The 19,164-nt window shown below is 35.1% G+C and overlaps 1 protein-coding gene across 1 annotated transcript in view; it reads left to right on the top strand.

Moving 5' to 3' along the window:
* The window catches only part of MANEA (mannosidase endo-alpha), a 60,928-nt gene extending 42,727 nt beyond the window's left edge, over positions 1 to 18,201 (top strand). Inside the window, exons 4-5 of the mRNA XM_061131905.1 lie at positions 14,792 to 14,868; positions 15,728 to 18,201. Of these exons, the coding sequence (XP_060987888.1) occupies positions 14,792 to 14,868; positions 15,728 to 16,397 (747 nt within the window). The 3' untranslated portion in view covers positions 16,398 to 18,201. The remainder of the gene's footprint in view (positions 1 to 14,791; positions 14,869 to 15,727) is intronic.
* The last annotated feature ends 963 nt before the right edge of the window (positions 18,202 to 19,164 follow it).

The following is a 19,164-nucleotide window of genomic DNA, read 5'->3' as shown; positions in this document are numbered from 1 at the left end:
ATCTTGATATTAAACTTTTGAGGGAATAAAAACTCATTACTGATAGAATTCTTAATAACCAAAGTTCTTTAACTTGATAATGGATACTCTTCAGTAACCTATATCAAACACCATACTTAATGGATAAACATTAATGTTTAATGCTCAGTAAACCACAATCAGTCAAGAATGCCCTCGATAGTTAATGTCACTTAATACTGTAATAGAAAGTCTGAACAAAGTGGTTTAACTTAAGTATAAAAATGTATTCTAAGTAAAATTTTCATTTTTGTACATGGAAAATGTTTACAAAACCTGTGAATATAGTAGATATAATGAGTCCAGTAAGGTAACTAGAACCAAAGAAATATGCAAGTCAATAGGATTTCATATATGACAAGAGAAAATAAGGGAAAAACTACATTGAGAATAACATTAGCAGTAGATGTACAAAGATATTCTTGGCATTTTATTGAAGGAAATGAAAGATTTACATAAATGAGAAAACATGAATTTTATGGAAAGATTCAAAATTTCAAAAGTAACCATTCTCTCTAACATTTGTATTTCATTTTCAATATAATTTGTAAATTGAATGCAGTCCCAGATAAAAGTTTCAGTGAGATTTTAAGTGAAGAATTTGACAGGCTATTCCAAATTTATGTTAGGAAAATGTTAGACTTTTTAAAAATGTTTATTAAATATTTAAAACTTGTCTTCCCAGATAACAAAATGTGTTTTAAAATGACAGAAATTAAGAGTATGGCATTAGCATCAATATATACACAGAGATCAGTGAAAATAATAGAGGGTCTAGAAACAAGTCATTTTATATGAGAATCTAATGTAATTCAAGAATCATTGAGAGTGAGGTGTAAAAGGAATGTTTATTAATGATCTTAATATGATATTGGTTTAATTTTTTGAATTATCTATCCTGTGTCCTTGGGCATTAATTTACATGTCTAATAATTCTGCTTGTCAAATTGTTCTTTCTTCAAATTTCTTTTTTTTCAATGCAGTGTTTGCAAATCTTACTGAAAACATGAATTGAGTATCTTTTAACTAGAGACTATGTGCCCTGAGGTTGCTCTCACTCTTAAAAACTTCTTGCAGTTTATAGAGCTAAATGGGACATAGGCTGATTTGTCCAATACAGATAATTGAGTAAGTTCTTTTAAGAGAGAATATGGATCCGAGTTGAAATATTAATGTCCAAATAAAAATGTGAAAAATTAGTCTGAATATTCCTTTTGCAGCTTAAAGACTCGGTAGCTACTGGAGAATACAAATGGAACTCTAGAGAAATAGCTAAATAGGCAAGAATTTTCTTATTCCTGTCAATGAAGCCTCCTCCGTTATAATCCTGAAGGTAAGGAAGCGTCTCTTAAGTTAGCTGACTGGCGAGCGCTGTCACGGGCCATGTCCTCAGTTTCTTTCAGTGAGCCCTCATTGGTGCTTGAAATCTGTGAGTAGACAGACCTGTAGGTTCTGGCATCCGGTCTGATTCTGCATAGCTAATAGTGTAGTGTTGGTCGCTCAGTCGTGTCCAGCTCTTTGCGATCCCATGGACTGGAGTCCGCCAGGCTCCTCTGTCCATGGGAGTCTTCAGGCAAGAATACTGGAGTAGATTGCCATTCCCTTCTTCAGAGGATCTTCCCAACCCAGGGATTGAACCTGGGTCTCCTGCATGCAGGCAGATTCTTTACCGTTTGAGCCACAGGGAAGTCCGTTGATTCTGAACAAACATGATTTATTTTCCATAAAGCAGATCCAAAGGCCACTTTTTTTGTCCAGGCTCTACTATAATCCTGGGAGGTGGGAAGTAAGAGGCCTCCACAATTCAAGAGAGCTGGCAATCTTAGTACTTTCGGGACATTCTTAAAGGTAAAGTGAAATCTTCTGATGCATGATGATAGCTGGCAGGTTCTAATTAAAGCCTCTGCAGGAGAACGTGGCCAAGAGGTGTGGTCACCAGCATACTTAATCTCTCTGTGGTTCAGACTGTATATATCATGATCAGAAAAATGTGGAACCAGTCAGGGTAATAGTTTCCAAAAAAATTTAGAAACATTTCTTGGTCTTGTGTCTGGTAGTGAACTCGATCCAGTGCGAAAAATAAACCAGGAACCATGAGACTGGAGTTCTTGTCCCAGCTGAGTACTCTGGGATCTTCAATTAACTTACTTCAATCTTCAATTACTTACTTCATCTTTTTGACTTATCTGCTTCATTTCGAGAATGACAGGATGAAGTGATAAGATGGTTTTATTTATTATATTTTTGTGTAATTTCTGTTGTGTTGGCGTTCATCAATATTTTTATAATTAGATTAAAATTTTGTTTTTGTAGAGTGAAAAACTTTGCTTCCAAATGTGAGGAAAAGTTAGTGTTTAATTAATGATAATAACTTACTAGAATAACTGAAACTTCTAAGGCAATATGAAGAATAATAGTATTGTGAGTTCTGTGCTGATAAACTTGGGTCTAAATTCACAAAACTGTTCACACCTGAAACCTTAAATATAAAATAAATGGGTTCATTATTAACACTTTTTGCCTGCTAATCTTGAAGGAAATAACCTGCTCTTTCCCCCAATTTGATTAGTATAGATTTACTTCGCCTTTTCCCCCACAAAATGGCCCTTCAATTTATCAATGATTTTACTTTTAAAATATTCTAATGATTATAATATATCTACTTCATTCTTGATTAATGTGCTTCTCATTCTTTGCTTGAGTTTGTTTTACTGTTTCTATTTTTTGAGATGAAAATGTTTTTATTTTCATTCTTTGCTTAGGAATAGAGAGTTTTTAAGGAATTAGCCTCACAGTTAAGCTTTTGTCATAGCTCATTAGTTTTGATTACATAATGCTTTAACCAATATTCATCTCTAAATAGACTGTGATTGCAATGTTGATTTATTTATTATTATTAACTTCAACTGAAAGTCATTTAGTGAGTGCCTTTTAAGTCATAAGCAAGCAAAAAAAATTTTGACAATAATAAAAATGTTATTCTACATTATATTTTACAAATGTACACTAATTACTTTTGGAAGAGTAATTGAGTAAAAGTGAAAGTCGCTCAGTAGTAAAATGTAAATCATGATTTTTCAAAAAGATTTAGATATCAGCTCTTTTATATACTTGTCTGCATATTCACTAGAACAAGTACTATAGCAGTTTTAACTGTCATTGAGTAGTCTGGTTTTGTAGAGACTAAAAATTTCATAGCTGGAATTCTCCAGGCCAGAATACTGGAGTGGGTAGCCTTTCCCTTCTCTAGGGGATCTTCCCAACCCAGGAATTGAACCCAGGTCTCCTGCATTGCAGGCAGATCCTTTATACCAGCTGAGCCACAAGGGAAGCCCAAGAATACTGGAGTGGGTAGCCTATCCCTTCTCCAGCGAATCTTCCCAACCCAGGAATTGAACCAGGGTCCTCTGCATTGCAGGCGAATTCTTTACCAACTGAGCTATCAGGGAAGCCCAAATACATTCTTAAACACTGTCTATTTCATTCCCCCACCTCCCAGCCTCTGGTAACCACCATTCCTTTCTGTGTTTTCAAGTTCATTTTATTTTGGATTCCACTATGAGAGATATATAAAATACTTGTCTTTCATTGTTTTGTCTGTCTCACATTATGATATTAATGTTCATCCACGTTGTAAACAAATGGCAGCATTTCCTTTTTGCTCATGACTGAATATATCTTCATGGTGTGTGTGCGACACGTTTTATTTATTCATTTATTCATTGATAGCTTTTAAATTTTCATTGGAGTTGATTTATTATGCTGTGTTAGTTTCAGGTGTACACATGTCCACTTTCCTTAGGTTCTTTTCCCATGTCGGTCATTCCAGAGTATTGAATGAGAGTTCCCTTTTCCCAACAGTAGGTTCTTACTAGCTTTCTGTTTTATATATAGTAGTTTATGTCAATCCTAGTCTCCCAATTTATCCCTCCCCCTCATAGCCCATGTAACCATACGTTAGCTTTCTACATCTGTGATTCTGTTTTGTAAGTAAGTTCTTCTGTGCTTTTTTTTTTAGATTCCACATATAAATGACATCATATATTTGTCTTTATATTAATATGTCTGACTTGTAACACTCAGTGTGACAGTCTCTTGGTCCATCCATGTTGCTGCACATGGCATTATTTTGTTTTATGGTTGAGTAGTATACCACTGTATATATTAATATGCACCACATCTTTATCCATGCCTCTGTTGATGGACATTTATTTAGGTTGCTTGCATATCCTGACTTTTGTAAGCAGAGCTTCAGTGAACAGTGGGATGCAGGTATCTTTTCAAGTGATGATTTTCCTACAGTGTATGTCTAAGAGTGGGATTACTGTGTCATATGGTAGCTCTATTTTTTACTTTTTCGGGAACCTCCATGCTGTGCTCTGTAGTGGCCGTACCAATTTACTTTCCCCTGGACAGTGTAGGAGGGTTCTTTTTCCCCTACACCCTCTCCAGAATTTATTTTGTATACATTTTTTGATGATGGCCTTTCTAAGCAATGTGATGTGATACTTCGTTGTAGTTTTGGCTTGCATTTCTCTCACGTGTTAGCTGTGTTGAACATCTTTTCATGTGTGTTTTGGCCGTCTGTATGCCTTCTTGGAGAAATATCTGTTTAAATCTTCTGCCCATTATTTCAATTGGTTTTTTTTTTTTTTTTTTAATATTGAGTTGCATGAGCTGTTTGTGTATTTTGGAGATTAATCCCTTTTTGACTTTGTTCTTTTGTCTCAAGATTGACTTTGGCTATTCAGGGTCTTTTGTGGTTCTATACAAGTCTGAGGATTATGTTTTCTATTTTTGTGAAAAATGACATTGTATTCTGATGCAGTTTGTGTTGAATCTGTAATTAGGTTTGGGCAGTATTTTTTTTTTTTTTTTGTCAAAATATCTTTTTTATTTATTTACTTATTTTTTATTGAAGGATAATTGTTTTACAGAATTTTGCTGTTTTCTGTCAAACCTCAAGATGAATCAGCCATATTTAGCTATTATGTGGTCTTCAGGCACTTTTGCTGTTTGGTTTCCAATTCTTCATAAACTGTTCAATTTATCACTTTACTATTACAAAATTCCCCTATCTTGATTGCTACTTTCAACTTTCCATACCTCTTTTGCTACTGTTAACATAACTCCTACTATTGCTACACCTGCTTTCTTTTTCCTTTTTCTTTTTGTGATTTCCTTGTATCTCTTAGTCATCCCTTTATTATAATATTTCCTCCAGGTCATGTGACCTTAGTGTTTAGGTTAGATAATTTAGGAGAAATATTCTAGTGGGAAAGCAATGGAGAGTGAGAGGATTCCAGAAATATTGTGGCTTAAAGGAGACTTAGTTCTCAGTCACCTACTTTCTAGAGCTTATCATCTGTTAGAGCAAGTGGGCAGTATTTTTAACAGTATTAACTCTTCCAGTTCATGAACTCAGTCTCCTTAAATGTTATGGTGATTTCCTGGTTCAGTCTTGGAATGATTCTAGGAAAGTGTACACTTCTTCTAGGTTATCTGATTTTTTTGGCTTATAAGTATTCCTGGTAGTCTCTTATCACATGTATCTCCATACCCTCAGTTATAATTTATTCTCTTTCATTTCTGATTTTTTTTGTCTTCTCTTTTGTTTTCTTAGCTGTGTTTGATCTAGTTTCATTCTTGTGTATTCTGTCCAGCCCTTTGAAAAGCACCCAGATTTTATGTAAAAGAAACCCATCTGCTAATTTTAAAAGCATTGGTCTGAGAAGCAAAGGCCTGCTGGGATATTCTGTGGGGAAAGAGGCGGGAGGTCTCTCTTCACCCTCTGCTTACTAAAGCCAGCAGGGCAGGGGCCACTTGCGCTCCGCACCTCCTCACTCCAGGTGGTGGGCGGCATCACTGGGGGCTCCCTCTGTCATGCTCCAGAGCACAGTATTTCTAACACTGTTTTCTAATGCCATTTATTGAAGACTCCTTTACCCATTGTATGTTTTTGGCTCCTCTGTTATATATTACATGACTGTATATGTGTGGGTTCTTGACCTTTTAATTGTAATATGTCCTGGTGTGGTTTTCTTTGGGCTTATTTTATTTGGCATTCTTGGGCTTCTTTGACCTGGATGTATTTTCTTCCTTGGGGTAGGGGAGTTTTCAGTTACTCCTTCTCCCAGTAAGTTTTCTGCCCCTTTCTCTCTTTCGGCTCTTTATAGTATAGCGTCACAGGGTAAGTGTCCCCGAAGTCCCTTCATTTGTCTTCACTGTCTGTCATGGTTTGTCCTGCTCAGATTGGGTAGGAGCCTCCTGCCCTCTCTTTCTGCTTCCGGTCTGCTGTTGAACCTCTCTAGTATACTTATCAGAACAGCTATTACATTCTTCAGCTCTGTGATCTCTTATATTTTCTCTTTGTTGCATTTTCACGGTGTTCAGCCTTTCTTCCCCCCTTGAATTTGCTTAGCATTTTTATTACCACTACTTTCAGCTCTTACCAGGTTACTTACTTATCTCTGACCCTTTAAAGTTTGTTTTGTTTTTCTGAGGTTTTATCTTACATTCTCTCATTTGTATTCCTCCCAATAGGTGTCTTCATTTTGCTTAACTCTGTCTTAGTTTCTGTGCATTTAATGACACACTCACCTTTCTCTGTCTTGAAGCACTGACCTTGTATATAAGATGAATCTTATCAGTTAATACTTCCCTAACTGTCTCAAACCTTTGTGGTTGTTTAAGCAGCCTATTTTGTTTTTAATAGCTTCTAATCGTTGAAGGTATGCCAAGACCAGTGGCCTTTAGGTGCTGCCTGAAACCAGTGGCCTTTAGGTGCTGCCTGAAAGCCTCGTGTTGATTGTGGCTGACTGAAAGTCAGACCCTCAGGCAGCAGGTTTTAACAAGTATGAATATATTCAGCCTTACAGGACCATAATGTAAACTCCCCCGGCCTCCAGATCCAGGTGATCAACAGATGTTCCTTCATGGCACCTGCTAAATCCAGGTCACAGGGCATGTAGACGCTCCTCCCTGGGAAATATGTGCTCTGGAGCCTGACAGAGGAGGCCCAGTGAGGCCGCCCACTGCCTGGAGGAGGCAGGTGTGGAGTGCAAGGACGGCACCTGCTGGCTCTAGTAAGCGGAGCGTGAACAGAGACCTCCCGCCTCTTTCCCCATAGAATATCCCAGCAGGCCTTTGCCTCTCAGACCAATGCTTTTAAAATTAGCAGATGGGTTTCTTTTACATAAAATCTGGGGACTTTTCCATAGGGCTGCTTTTGCACTGGTCCCTGGACTGAGTGAGTCTGCACGCAAGCCCTTTAAGAGCTACATCCCTTTGGATATTCAAAGCCAGATATCTTGGGGACTCATCTTTCATGTGCTGGTCTTAGAAATTGGTATGCCAGATGTGGGATATAAACTATTTATTCCTCAGGGAGAAGCTCTGGGTTTTGAGTTCCCTCTGGGTTGTATGTCACTCCTGGGGATGGGGTTTATGACGAGATCCTGTCTCAGCCTTTCCTACCTGCTTCGGTTTGATTTCCCTCTCATATACCAGATGAGATGAGGTCACTCCAGCAGGTTCTTTCTGGAGGAAGCTCTAGACTTGGTTTGCCTGTGGAGGGAGGTAAGTCAGAATCGTCCTACATCACCCTCTTGAAGCAGAACCATTTTATTTTTCCTAATAGAACAGAGATATAGTTATTTCAATAAAATTATACAGTAAAACTACAAAGAAACAAAAATATTTGATCACTGAGATTATCTGAATTTTGTAAACAAGAAAGTTAACTGTAATCATAAGTACAGTGAATTGTAGATATGTTGACATGAAGGAAAATAACCAGAAGAAACACAGAAAATAATTTTAAAATACACCATCCCAGTTGTCACAGCACATGGAAACTTTTCCATAAACAACTTCTGCTTGGTCACTTTTCAGTCCTGTGTTTAAATCTGCATTCTGAAATTGGTGTTACCCCATAGTTTCCACCTGCATGTACTGTCTTTTTCATCCCTCCACTTTGAGTCTCTGTGCATCCTTAAAGCTTAACTGGGTCTCTTGATAACACACCACACAGTTTGGTCCTATTTCTTTATCCATCCAGTCACTATGTGCCTTTTGACTAGTGAATTCAATATATTTACATTCAGAGTAATTATTATATTTAGTCTTATTGATTGCATTCTGGTTTTGTATTGTCATTATTTCTTTTTTCCTTATCTCTTTCTGCCTGCATTTGTAAATTGGTTATTTTTCATGATGATATGCTCTTCTACCCACTTCTTATGGATCTGCTCTAAATTTTTGCTTTGTGGTTATCAAGGGAGGTTATATAAAACATCTCCTAGATATAACAGTCCATTTTAGGTTTATAGAAACTTATCTATAACCCCGTAGTTCAGTTCAGTTCAGTCACTCAGTCGTGTCCGACTCTCTGTGACCCCATGAATCGCAGCACGCCAGGCCTCCCTGTCCATCACCAGCTCCCGGAGTTTACTCAAACTCATGCCCATCGAGTCGGTGATGCCATCCAGCCATCTCATCCTCTGTCGTCCCCTTCTCCTCCTGCCCCCAATCCCTCCCAGCATCAGGGTCTTTTCCAAAGAGTCAGCTCTTCGCATGAGGTGGCCAAAGTATTGGAGTTTCAGCTTCAGCGTCAGTCCTTCCAATGAACACCCAGGACTGATCTCCTTTAGGATGGACAGGTTGGATCTCCTTGCTGTCCAAGGGACTCTCAAGAGTCTTCTCCAACACCAAGTTATCCACTATTTTGCTCCTCCCTTTTGTATATTGATGTTTTGATGTTGCAATTTACCTTTTTTATTGTATATTTATTAACAACTTATAGTAGTTATTTTTCCTACTTTTATTTAACCTTTAGACTATAGTTGAATGTATGTGTGGTAGCTCAGTCGTGTCCGACTCTCTGCAACCCCATGGACTGTAGGCCGCCAGGCTCCTCTGTTCATGGGGTTTCCCAGGCAAGAATACTGGAATGGGTTGCCATTTCCTTCTCCAGGGGATCTTCCCAACCCAGGGATTGAACTTGCATCTCTTGCATCTCCAGCATTGGCAGGTGGGTTCTTAACCACTGGAGCCACGTGGGAAGCAGTTAACACATTACTGACTGGGGGATTTTACAGAAACTAACGCCTATGGCTTTAATACATTTCCAGACAATGTGTTAACACACCATCCTACTACAGAGGTACAGTGTTTTAAGTCCAATTGTGTATTTCTCATCTTTACCAGAGTACTGTGTAATTTTTTATGTTTTTATTTCAGCTTGAAGAACTTTCAGCATTTATTGCAAGGCAAATACAGTGGTGAACTCCCTCAGATTTTGTTTATTCTGGAAGGGCCTTTACTTATCTTTTCTAACTGAAGGATAACTTTGCTCAATAAAGTATTCTTGGCTGACCATTTTTATCTTTCAGTTCTTCAAATATGTCATTCCACTGCCCTGAGGCCTAGAGTTTCTACAGATAAATCTTCTGGTAGACTAATGGCAGTCCATTGTAGGGTTCATTCTTTTTTTTTTCCCCCTGCTTACCTTTAATATCTTGGAGAATGTCTTTTTGCTTTGAGATAATAGGATAATCTACTAGCTTTAGTGGACTTGTATGTCCAAGTCTTTCCTCAGATTTTGGAAGCTTGCATCTATTATTTCTTTAACTCCCTGACCCTGCCTTCTGTGTCTGGAATCCCGTTTATCCTGACATTTTTCAGGATATATGGATGAATATCTGTAGATCATGTAGGCTTTCTTTGATCTTTTTCTCTTTTTTCTCTTTCAGTTCTCTCTTCTCCTTTGTGTGAGTTCAAAATGTCTCTCCTCCAAGTCAGTCATTCTATCTTCATGTTCTCTTTCCTGCTAAATATTCTCTGTACTGCATGCTATCTAGTTCTAGAAGTTTTGGTTCTTTTGAAAACTTCATTCTCTTTAATAAAGAATTGTTTATTCACATATTTTATTCATGATTTTATTGAATTGTCTTGAGTTTTCTTGTAACCTGTTGAGTTTTTCATAACATCTGTTTTCAACTCTATCAGATAGTTTGCAATATTCTGTGCCTCTGAGTTTGGCCGCTAGAAATAGATAATTTTTCTGTGATGCCATGTTTCCTTGATTTTTCATATTTGTTCTAGATTTGCACTTTTGTTCTTGCATATGAATTGGTAGATACCTTCTTAACTCTTTTCTTATTGCCTTCAGCAGATGGTATGTTACTGTAGTGTTGATATTAGAGTTTTTACTTTGTTTGTGAGTTTGTATCTGCTCCAGTCTTCTTTGTTTCCTCTTTTGAGTGAATTTTTAAACTCTTCTGCCCTCTCTTTTGCTTTTTAAAAGGTTGCTATACCTCCAGTTTGTAGTTTCTGAGCACTCCCTCCCTCTTCCGGAGCTTCCTCTTGGCAGTGGCACTTGGGAACCCACACATGGAGCCAATGTAGAGGGGCAGTGACGTGTGAGTTTAGCTCAGGGTACATTGGGGGTGCCTGCAGACCCAGTAGGGCGATCCCAGGGCTCCTAGGTGGACTGCTGCTGAGAACAATCCCTTTCCCACCAACTGAAGTTCTTCTTTGCATCTTTCCTAATATCCTCCTTTCCCTAGTTGTAAATGTCATATCTTAGTCCTCTAGGTACTGGTGGAGAGAATGGGTTTTTCCAGCGACTTCCAGTCCAGCTGGCTTAGCCAGGCACTTCCTTACCAATCTGCTTTTCCCTCTCGGTGTTTCCTTGGGCAGCACTTGATGCTAAGAAAATCTGTCCACTGCCACCAAGCTAGCATGTCTCTGTTGACTTCTTTACTTACCTTCGGTCTCCAGTTATGTGCTGAAGTCTCTCTCTGGGAGGACTGGACTTCGGCAGGCTCTGTCTCATATGTGAGTGCCTGCCTGGGTCTTCATTGACCCAGTTTTTGCATGACAGGAACAAAGTCTAGGCAGTTTGGCTGACTCCTCTGTTTCCCAGCTCAAATAGAAGTTTGTCTCTTATCTTCATGGTGGGTGAGACAACTCCTGGGTTCCTTGGCGTAAGACACTAGGTCCTAAAACACCACGGAGGCACTTTTGCTCATGTATGAATAATCTCATGTTGATTTAAAAGGGAATAAATAATAGGAACATTTTATGCCATCATGTTTCTAATCCCACTCTCCAGGATCATCAGGTTTTCACTTAAAGAGGTTCACTTTGGGTGCATGGTTAAAATTAGAAGCATGAAATGAGGAAACATCTATATACTATACTCTATATCTATATATAGAGGAAATATCTATATGACTCTTAATTCCCCTTCTAAAGATATTGCAAACATCTGATTTTATATATATATATACATATATATATATATATATATATGTATGATTCTGTCATTTTTAAAGTGGTAGTATTGGTCTAATAATTCTGTTTTTTTTCCAAACAGAATAGTGAAATGGTGATACATCACTTTATTAATTAAACCTACAAAGAAATATCATTACCATTAATGAGTTAGAAATATGAAGGATAATATTAAGTGTTGTATATCAATAATAGCTTTTTGGATTACTATAAATGTATTGATTTCCATTTTATAGAAAGAAAGCCATTTATAGTTTGCAGCTTTACAAGCAAATTCATTTTAATGTAGGATATTTGTTTAAATATGGCATCCTTTATATATAAAATGAAACTTACTTAGAAAATGTTGCATCTAAAGGGAGATTATCCAAGGTTACATTATGTAAGAGTATGAAAATACAAGCATCCTTGTCAATTTTCTTTTGGTTGAAGTTAAAGTGCAAATACTAGAGCTACTGCAAAGTCTGCCCTAGCAGTACTTAGAGTATACTGCAGAAATGAGTATATTTTGTTACTACTAAAACCTTTCTTTGTATAATATTACTGAAATTTTATTAAAAGTGGGAAATGAGTCACACTGAATGTTGTCTGACTTTAAAATTAATTCTATGAAAACTAGTAGCACTGATTAATGCAAAATACATATCACTTTAATTAAGGTAGCTGAAAACAAAGACATTTTATATTGCAGTAGCACATAAGTCTCTAATTCCATACATGCTTCATAGGAACCACTCTAAAAATATTATCAATAAGTTTATTAGATTTCCATAAAGATTTTTAATGGTAAGTCAGTAAAATTAGTAATAAAAATGAAAGTGCTCATAGTTGTTTTGCAAATCTTAAGTAGATAGTACACATGATCTTTTCTTTAAATGACAGTCTATTCTACTAGTAATAAATGACCTACAGAATGGTTTTGGTAGCCAAAATTAGTTTTTCTTGATTTATATATAATCTTTCTTGGTTAGAAAAATTGAATTTTCTGTGCACAGTATTTTAAAAGTATTTTTGGTTTCTGCTTTCTACTCTCTTGGTAGTGATGTATAAACCACATCAGTAATGAGTATTCTGAAAATTATTGTTCAGTATAGTATGTTTTTGATTTTTAAGTAATTTTGTTATAAATTATCTGAATAGTACATATTAAATGTAGATTCTTTTGTAAAATGCTATTTTAATTGTATAGGAGAATCTGTCATTTAAAGACATTTGCTATTGACTGCATTTAAATATAAACTTAATGTTCACACATGAAAAAAAAATCTAGGTTTTTCTAGATCATACTTTGTTTTGCCTTTTTTTAAAGAAAGATATATCTGAATATAGAATATATTCCTATTTATCCTTTAAAAGGAATATGCATATAGGATGGACAAACATTTGAGCTTTGAATTCAGGTTGCTTATGTTGCCTCCAGCTGGCAGGGTGACAGCTCATTGAACCTGCCTTACCTTTGATTGCTTCATATGGAGATACTGCTCGTAACTACCTTATAGAGGTGTGAGAATTAACTGAAGTTAAAAAGTATAAAATATTTAGAGCATTATTTAAATGAGAAAGCACTTAGTAAACATTATTACTGTTTGTTAGAATTCTCTGGCAACTTTTGTGTTCAGTAAGTGTTCATCTTACCTTGCCAAGAAAGACTTATACTCTGAGAACTGTAAAACATTAATAAAGGAAACTGAAGATAATTCAAAGAAATGGGAAGATATACCATACTTGAGGATTAGAAGAAGTAATATTGTTAAAAGGGCTATACTACCCAAAGCAATCTACAGATTTATTGTGATCCTTATCAAATTATCCATGACATTTTTCACAGAAGTAGGACAAATAATCCTAAAATTCATATGGAACCTAAAAGACCCAGAACTGCCAAAGCAATCCTGAAGAAAAAGAACAAAGCATGAGGCATAACCCTCCCTTCAGGCAATACTATAAAGCCACAGTTATCAAGACAGCACGGTTTTGGCACAAAAATAAACATATGGATCAATGGAACACAATAGAGCCCAGCAGTAAACCCACATACCTACAATCAATCTGTGACAAAGGAGGCAAGTATATACAGTGGGAAAAGAATCTCTTCAGCAAGTGTTGCTGGTAAAGTTGGAAAACTGCATGTAAATCAATGAAGTTAGAATACACCCTCACACCATACACAAAAATAAACTCAAAACGGCTGAAAGACTTAAGACATGATGCCATAAAACTCCTAGAAGCGAACATAGGCAGAACATTCTCTGATGTAAATTTTACCAGTATTTTCTTGGGTCAGTCTCGCAAGACAATAGAAATGAAAACAAACAAGAGGACCTAATCAGATTATAAGTTTTGCATAGCAAAGGAAACCTAAAGAATGGAAGAACGAATGTGTTTGCAAATGAAGCAACCAACAAGGGCCTAATTTCCAAAATACATAAACAGCTCATACAATTCAGTAACAGAAAAACAAGCAACCCAATCCAAAAATGGGCAGAAGACCTAAATTAGACATTTCTCCAAAGAAGAAATACAGATGGCAGTAGCCGAATGAAAACTCAACCTACTAATTATTAGAGAAATATAAATGAAAACTATAATGAAATGCCGCCTCACACAAGTCAGGATGGCCAACAGTAAAAAGTCTACAAATAACAAATGCTAGAGAAGGTGTGGAGAAAAGGGAACCCTCCTACACTCTTGGTGGGGATGTAACTTGGTGCAACCACTGTGAAAAGCGCTATGGAGGTTCCTCAGGAAACTGAAAATATAATTATATTACCTAGCAATTCCACTCCTGGGTTTATATCCAGACAAAACTATAATTCAAAAAGAGACTTGCACCCCTGTGTTCATAGCAGCACTGTTCCCAATAGCCAAGACATGGAAGCAGCCTAAATATCTTATCAATAGATGAATGGATAAAGAAGATGTGGTACGTAGACACAGCGGGATATTCTCAGCCATTAAAAAGGAATGAAATGATGCCATTTGCAGCCACATGGATGGACCTAGAGATTATCATACAGAATGAAGAAAGAGACAACACCACATGCTGTCACTTGTATGTGGAATCTAAAACGTGACACAAATGAGTCTGTCTATGAAGCAGAATCACAGACGTGGAGAACAGAGTGCTGGGTCCTTCAGGGTGGGGAGGGATGGAGTGGGAGGTTGGGGGTTAGTATATGTAAGCTTTTATATAGAGAATAAATAATCAACAAGCTCCTACTGTATAGCACAAACAACCATTTTCAGTATCCCATGATACACCATGGAAAAGAATACGAATATAAAAAAGAATGTATACATGTATAACTGAGTCACTTTTCTGTACAGTAGTAATGAACACATTGTTACTCAGCTATCTAAGTCAGCTTCAATAAGGTATTCATCTTAAGGTTGTCAGTTTATTAAAAATGTGGGATATGATTTCATCTTTATTTTTACATCATAATTCTTTCTCTATCAATATTTTTTGTTTTAGGTCACTTTTCATATTGAACCATATAAGAATCGAGATGATAAAAGCATGTACCAAAATGTCAAGTACATTATAGACAAGTGAGTTTCTTCTCTCCTGTAATTGCTGTTATAAGTATATTTAAATGATATTTGAGAGATTTGAATGGCATAGTATGACATTAATATCAGTTTAATTTTGTAATGAATATTGCAATCATTTTGAGGAACATTTCTGTATTTCCTTATAATTCAGTTTCTCTATGAATAATTACGAGTTGCTGTTTTTACTCTTATGTGTATATTAGACCATGATGTTTGATTTAAGTTTAATTAACAATTTTAAATTGTTACAAAGTTGTTTGTAACATATTTGCAAAAATAATTTACACAATTATTCTGTAAATTTTATGAACGTAAAATTGTCTTTTTTTTTTAAAAAAGTTCAGAATATGAAATGTGAATTGCTATTAGATATGGTAGATTCACATCTAATATTTTCGTTTATGTTTCAGTATGTTTACAAGGAAAGAATTTATTAATACAGTTTCATTTTGTTTAAGGGTTTACTGATAATAGTCTGTGACAGATGCCATACTCTTATAAAGAAACATGTCAGCAACAGTTGGGACATGTATCACTTAGAATACATACACATAGAAAAGCAGTATTTTCATATAGAAAAATGGATTTTTTATTGTGTTAGTCATCATTTTTAAACCTCAATATAAGTAATTACTTTCTTGTTTGTTAATGTCTTAATGTATCCAGTATCTCATTTCCCAATGTGTAAAATTAAAAATGCATTTTTAATGATTACACTTACATAGCTAATTCCACAAAGAAGATGAACAATACACTTAAACTGTACTGATTACCTTCATTTTCAGTACATAAATAATTGGCTGTGGTAAATAAGTCATGAATTTTCATTTTATTTTCATATATGTTTATATTCTAGATATGGAAATCATCCTGCCTTTTACAGGTACAAGACTAAGAACGGCAATGCTCTTCCAATGTTTTATATCTATGATTCCTATATCACAGCATCTCAAAAATGGGCCAATCTGTTAACCAGCTCAGGGTCTCAGAGCATTCGCAACTCTCCTTATGATGCATTGTTTATTGCACTTCTAGTAGATAAAAAGCATAGATATGGAATTCTTCGAGGTGGTTTTGATGGAATTTACACATACTTTGCCACAAATGGCTTTACGTATGGCTCATCCTTTGAAAACTGGGCTAACATAAAATATTTTTGTGATCAGTTCGACCTAATGTTCATCCCAAGTGTGGGTCCAGGATACATAGATACCAGCATCCGACCGTGGAACTCTCAGAACACTCGTAACCGAGTCAACGGGAAATATTATGAGACTGCTCTGAGAGCTGCACTCCAAGCCCATCCCAGTATAATTTCCATCACCTCTTTTAATGAGTGGCATGAAGGAACTCAGATTGAAAGAGCTGTTCCCAAAAGAACCAGTAATATCGTGTACCTGGATTACCGGCCTCATAAACCAAGTCTTTATCTAGAGCTAACTCGCAAGTGGTCTGAAAAATACAGAAAGGAAAGAGCAATTTATGCATTAGGTCACCAGGAACTTAGCACACAACCTGTTTCTTAATGGATTGATTTAAGTTTAATAATTATAGAAATTACCTAATTTCAGTACATTCCTTTTGTTTTGAGTTATGGGAAGAAAACAGTCAAAATCAACATGTACTGTTACCATTATCTCTAATAAAAATAATTTGTACATTGTTAAGGATAGTAATATCATTGCCACCTTTCACAGTGTTACACTGAGAGAAAAGTTGTGCAAATAATATTCCTTATGGCATAAATTTGCTGAATCTGTGACTGGAATTGAAATCTTGCTTTGATAGCTGTTTTTATTTCACAATAGGCAGTTGCTTGTGTTTCAAAGAGTAGTTAGCACACAGTTAATCCTACTAGTATTCTGCACCCAAAGAAACAGAACTGTATATATATTTGATATGTCTGTTGAAGAACAATGATGTAAAAGATAATATACATGGTTCATTTTTTAATGATCTAATCAACTTTGTCCTATTAGCATTCAGACTCTGGAAAACATTCCAATAATTCTTCAGAAGAAAATATGCCTTAAGCCTTACTGAGATGAGGCCTGCTTTCTGTAACACAATATATATCATCATAGGCAGATTTCTGGTTTCCTAGACCTTGCTAGGTATTTGGCATGTCTAATGTTTCTACTTTGTAATGATGAATTCCAGACTTCAGAAGGAAAATCTTTTCATAAAGGCTTTTCATAAAAGTTAAGAATTGCTTCTCAGTTATTGAAAAAACATAGCTGATTTACAAGTATTATGGAAATACAATGCCTAAAATACTATTTTTAGGCTATCTTGTCAGTCTTTAACTTGTTGTTTTATTATTCATGTTTTTAAATTTAATGTTAATTAGAGATGAATTGTTAAGAAAAGTTGATACTAACATTGGATTGCCACCTTTTAAGTTTTTAAGCTATTTTTACTAAAGCTAACAGAGAAAATTTACTTAGCATTTCAGATTTTAAGGATATGGAAATAAAATTTCATTCCTAAGTTTGACTTTTTATTAGATATAACATTTAAGAATGGAAATATTTTATTTAAAAGACTTTAAATTATTGTATATAATAATATCCCCATCTAAAAACATTATGCTTTTATGTTACCTAATAGGTTAAAGACTTGTGGTCTGCTGTCATATTGTGACAAATTGACCATCTGTAAAAAATGAATCTCTTTAAAAGCTAGAGAATAAAAGACACTCTGTTATTTTAGTTAATATTTGTAACTAGAACTATAGAAAAAAAAACTAATATATATGCTCTTACATGAATATTTTTTAGATATTTATTCAATGTTAACAATACAGAATACACATAGTCAGGATATAAGGACGTTCATTCAGAAACAAATAGTGGAATTTGTCATAAATGTCATTGTCTAATGAGTTATTTTTAAGCAGTGCTTTCAAAGCAAACTAGCATGTCTTTGAAAAGAGGCATGATTAATGTTAAACTGATTTATAACTTGAGAATTTTCCATATCTCAGAATATTCAGACCATGGGAAATTAGTACATTAGTAATTAGTAAATTCACTTTCTAGAGGAAATTACAAGAATAACTCGCTATAATATTATAACCATCTTCATAGGAACACTCATGCTGATATAACCTGTGGATTTTTTTTTGTTTTTATTACACTCAGTTTGCCACTGTATGTTTTCTTAGGGATAAACTCTAAATATGCCATACCTAATAATTTTTATAACTTACTATATTTTATTAAAGTTTAGCTAGATATCTACCACAGGAATTTTTGTCTTTGCTTATGTTATATGCTTGAACCCATAGTAACAGACAGTTTTATGAAACAGTTCTGAGGTTAAGAGAAAGTATGTAAAACAAAGTCAGCAAATCCTCAGCACAGACACCACTTTCCTCTCCTGCCCTCATTATAGATCTCGATCATCTAGGATCGCAGACGCACCTCTGAGTTTTGCTGTGGTTCCCAACACACTACCCCAACCAGCCACTAACAGTCAGATTTCAAATTAAGATAAAATAGATTCTGTCTTCATTGCAGAAAATTAATTCTCAAGGGAAGAATGTTTGGAATCAGCTCTAAAGACAGTTTACTAATTTATAATTCTTTGAATATGTTTACTTTCTTTTTTAAAAAAAGTTATTTGAAAGAATTATCTCTAATGATTTTGTTATCCTTAGGGAAGAACGCTTTCAAAATCTTCCTCAGGTATTCATTACCATTTAACTCACAACAAGTTTAGATTGTATAATCACAAAAATTATTTGCTTTTATTTAATTCAATAAACTAAAGGAACTATTAAAAGGGAGAAGTAGTGTAATATATATAATGCTTGGATCAAAATGAATTGTTATTATTTTAAGGTTTAATCAGGCTAATTTTTTTGACTGTATAAAAACCAAATCTTTCTTTTACTGCTCCCTTTTTAAGGACTGATATTGTAAAAAACTGCTGTTATTAATGTTGATCTCAGTTCTACATTAATTTTTTTGTTTTAAAAGTACAATTTAAAAATGACTATTTTGTTGTGTAAAATAGTTAACTTTCATCTGATAAGAGCATGCACAGAATAAATTGTATCTAAGATATAAAACTATTTATTTATGAAATGTTTAATTTCTGATTAACAGTTAAAAAGTAGTATTCAGTCAGCACTCTATAGCATTTAAAAAGAATACATACTTACTGTACATACTTTTAAAATCTGTGAATTTGTGTTATACACAGAAAAATAAAAAAACCATTTCGCAAATTTAAAAATTTCCTATTTTTTATTCTTTGGGCGTAATTGTATTGCTCTGACATCCTTTA

The sequence above is a fragment of the Dama dama genome, chromosome 28 (assembly GCF_033118175.1).
Source record: "Dama dama isolate Ldn47 chromosome 28, ASM3311817v1, whole genome shotgun sequence".
Lineage (NCBI taxonomy): Eukaryota > Metazoa > Chordata > Mammalia > Artiodactyla > Cervidae > Dama > Dama dama.
The sequence above is the reverse complement of the archived record's forward strand: the minus strand, read 5'-3'. Positions and strand labels throughout refer to the sequence as shown.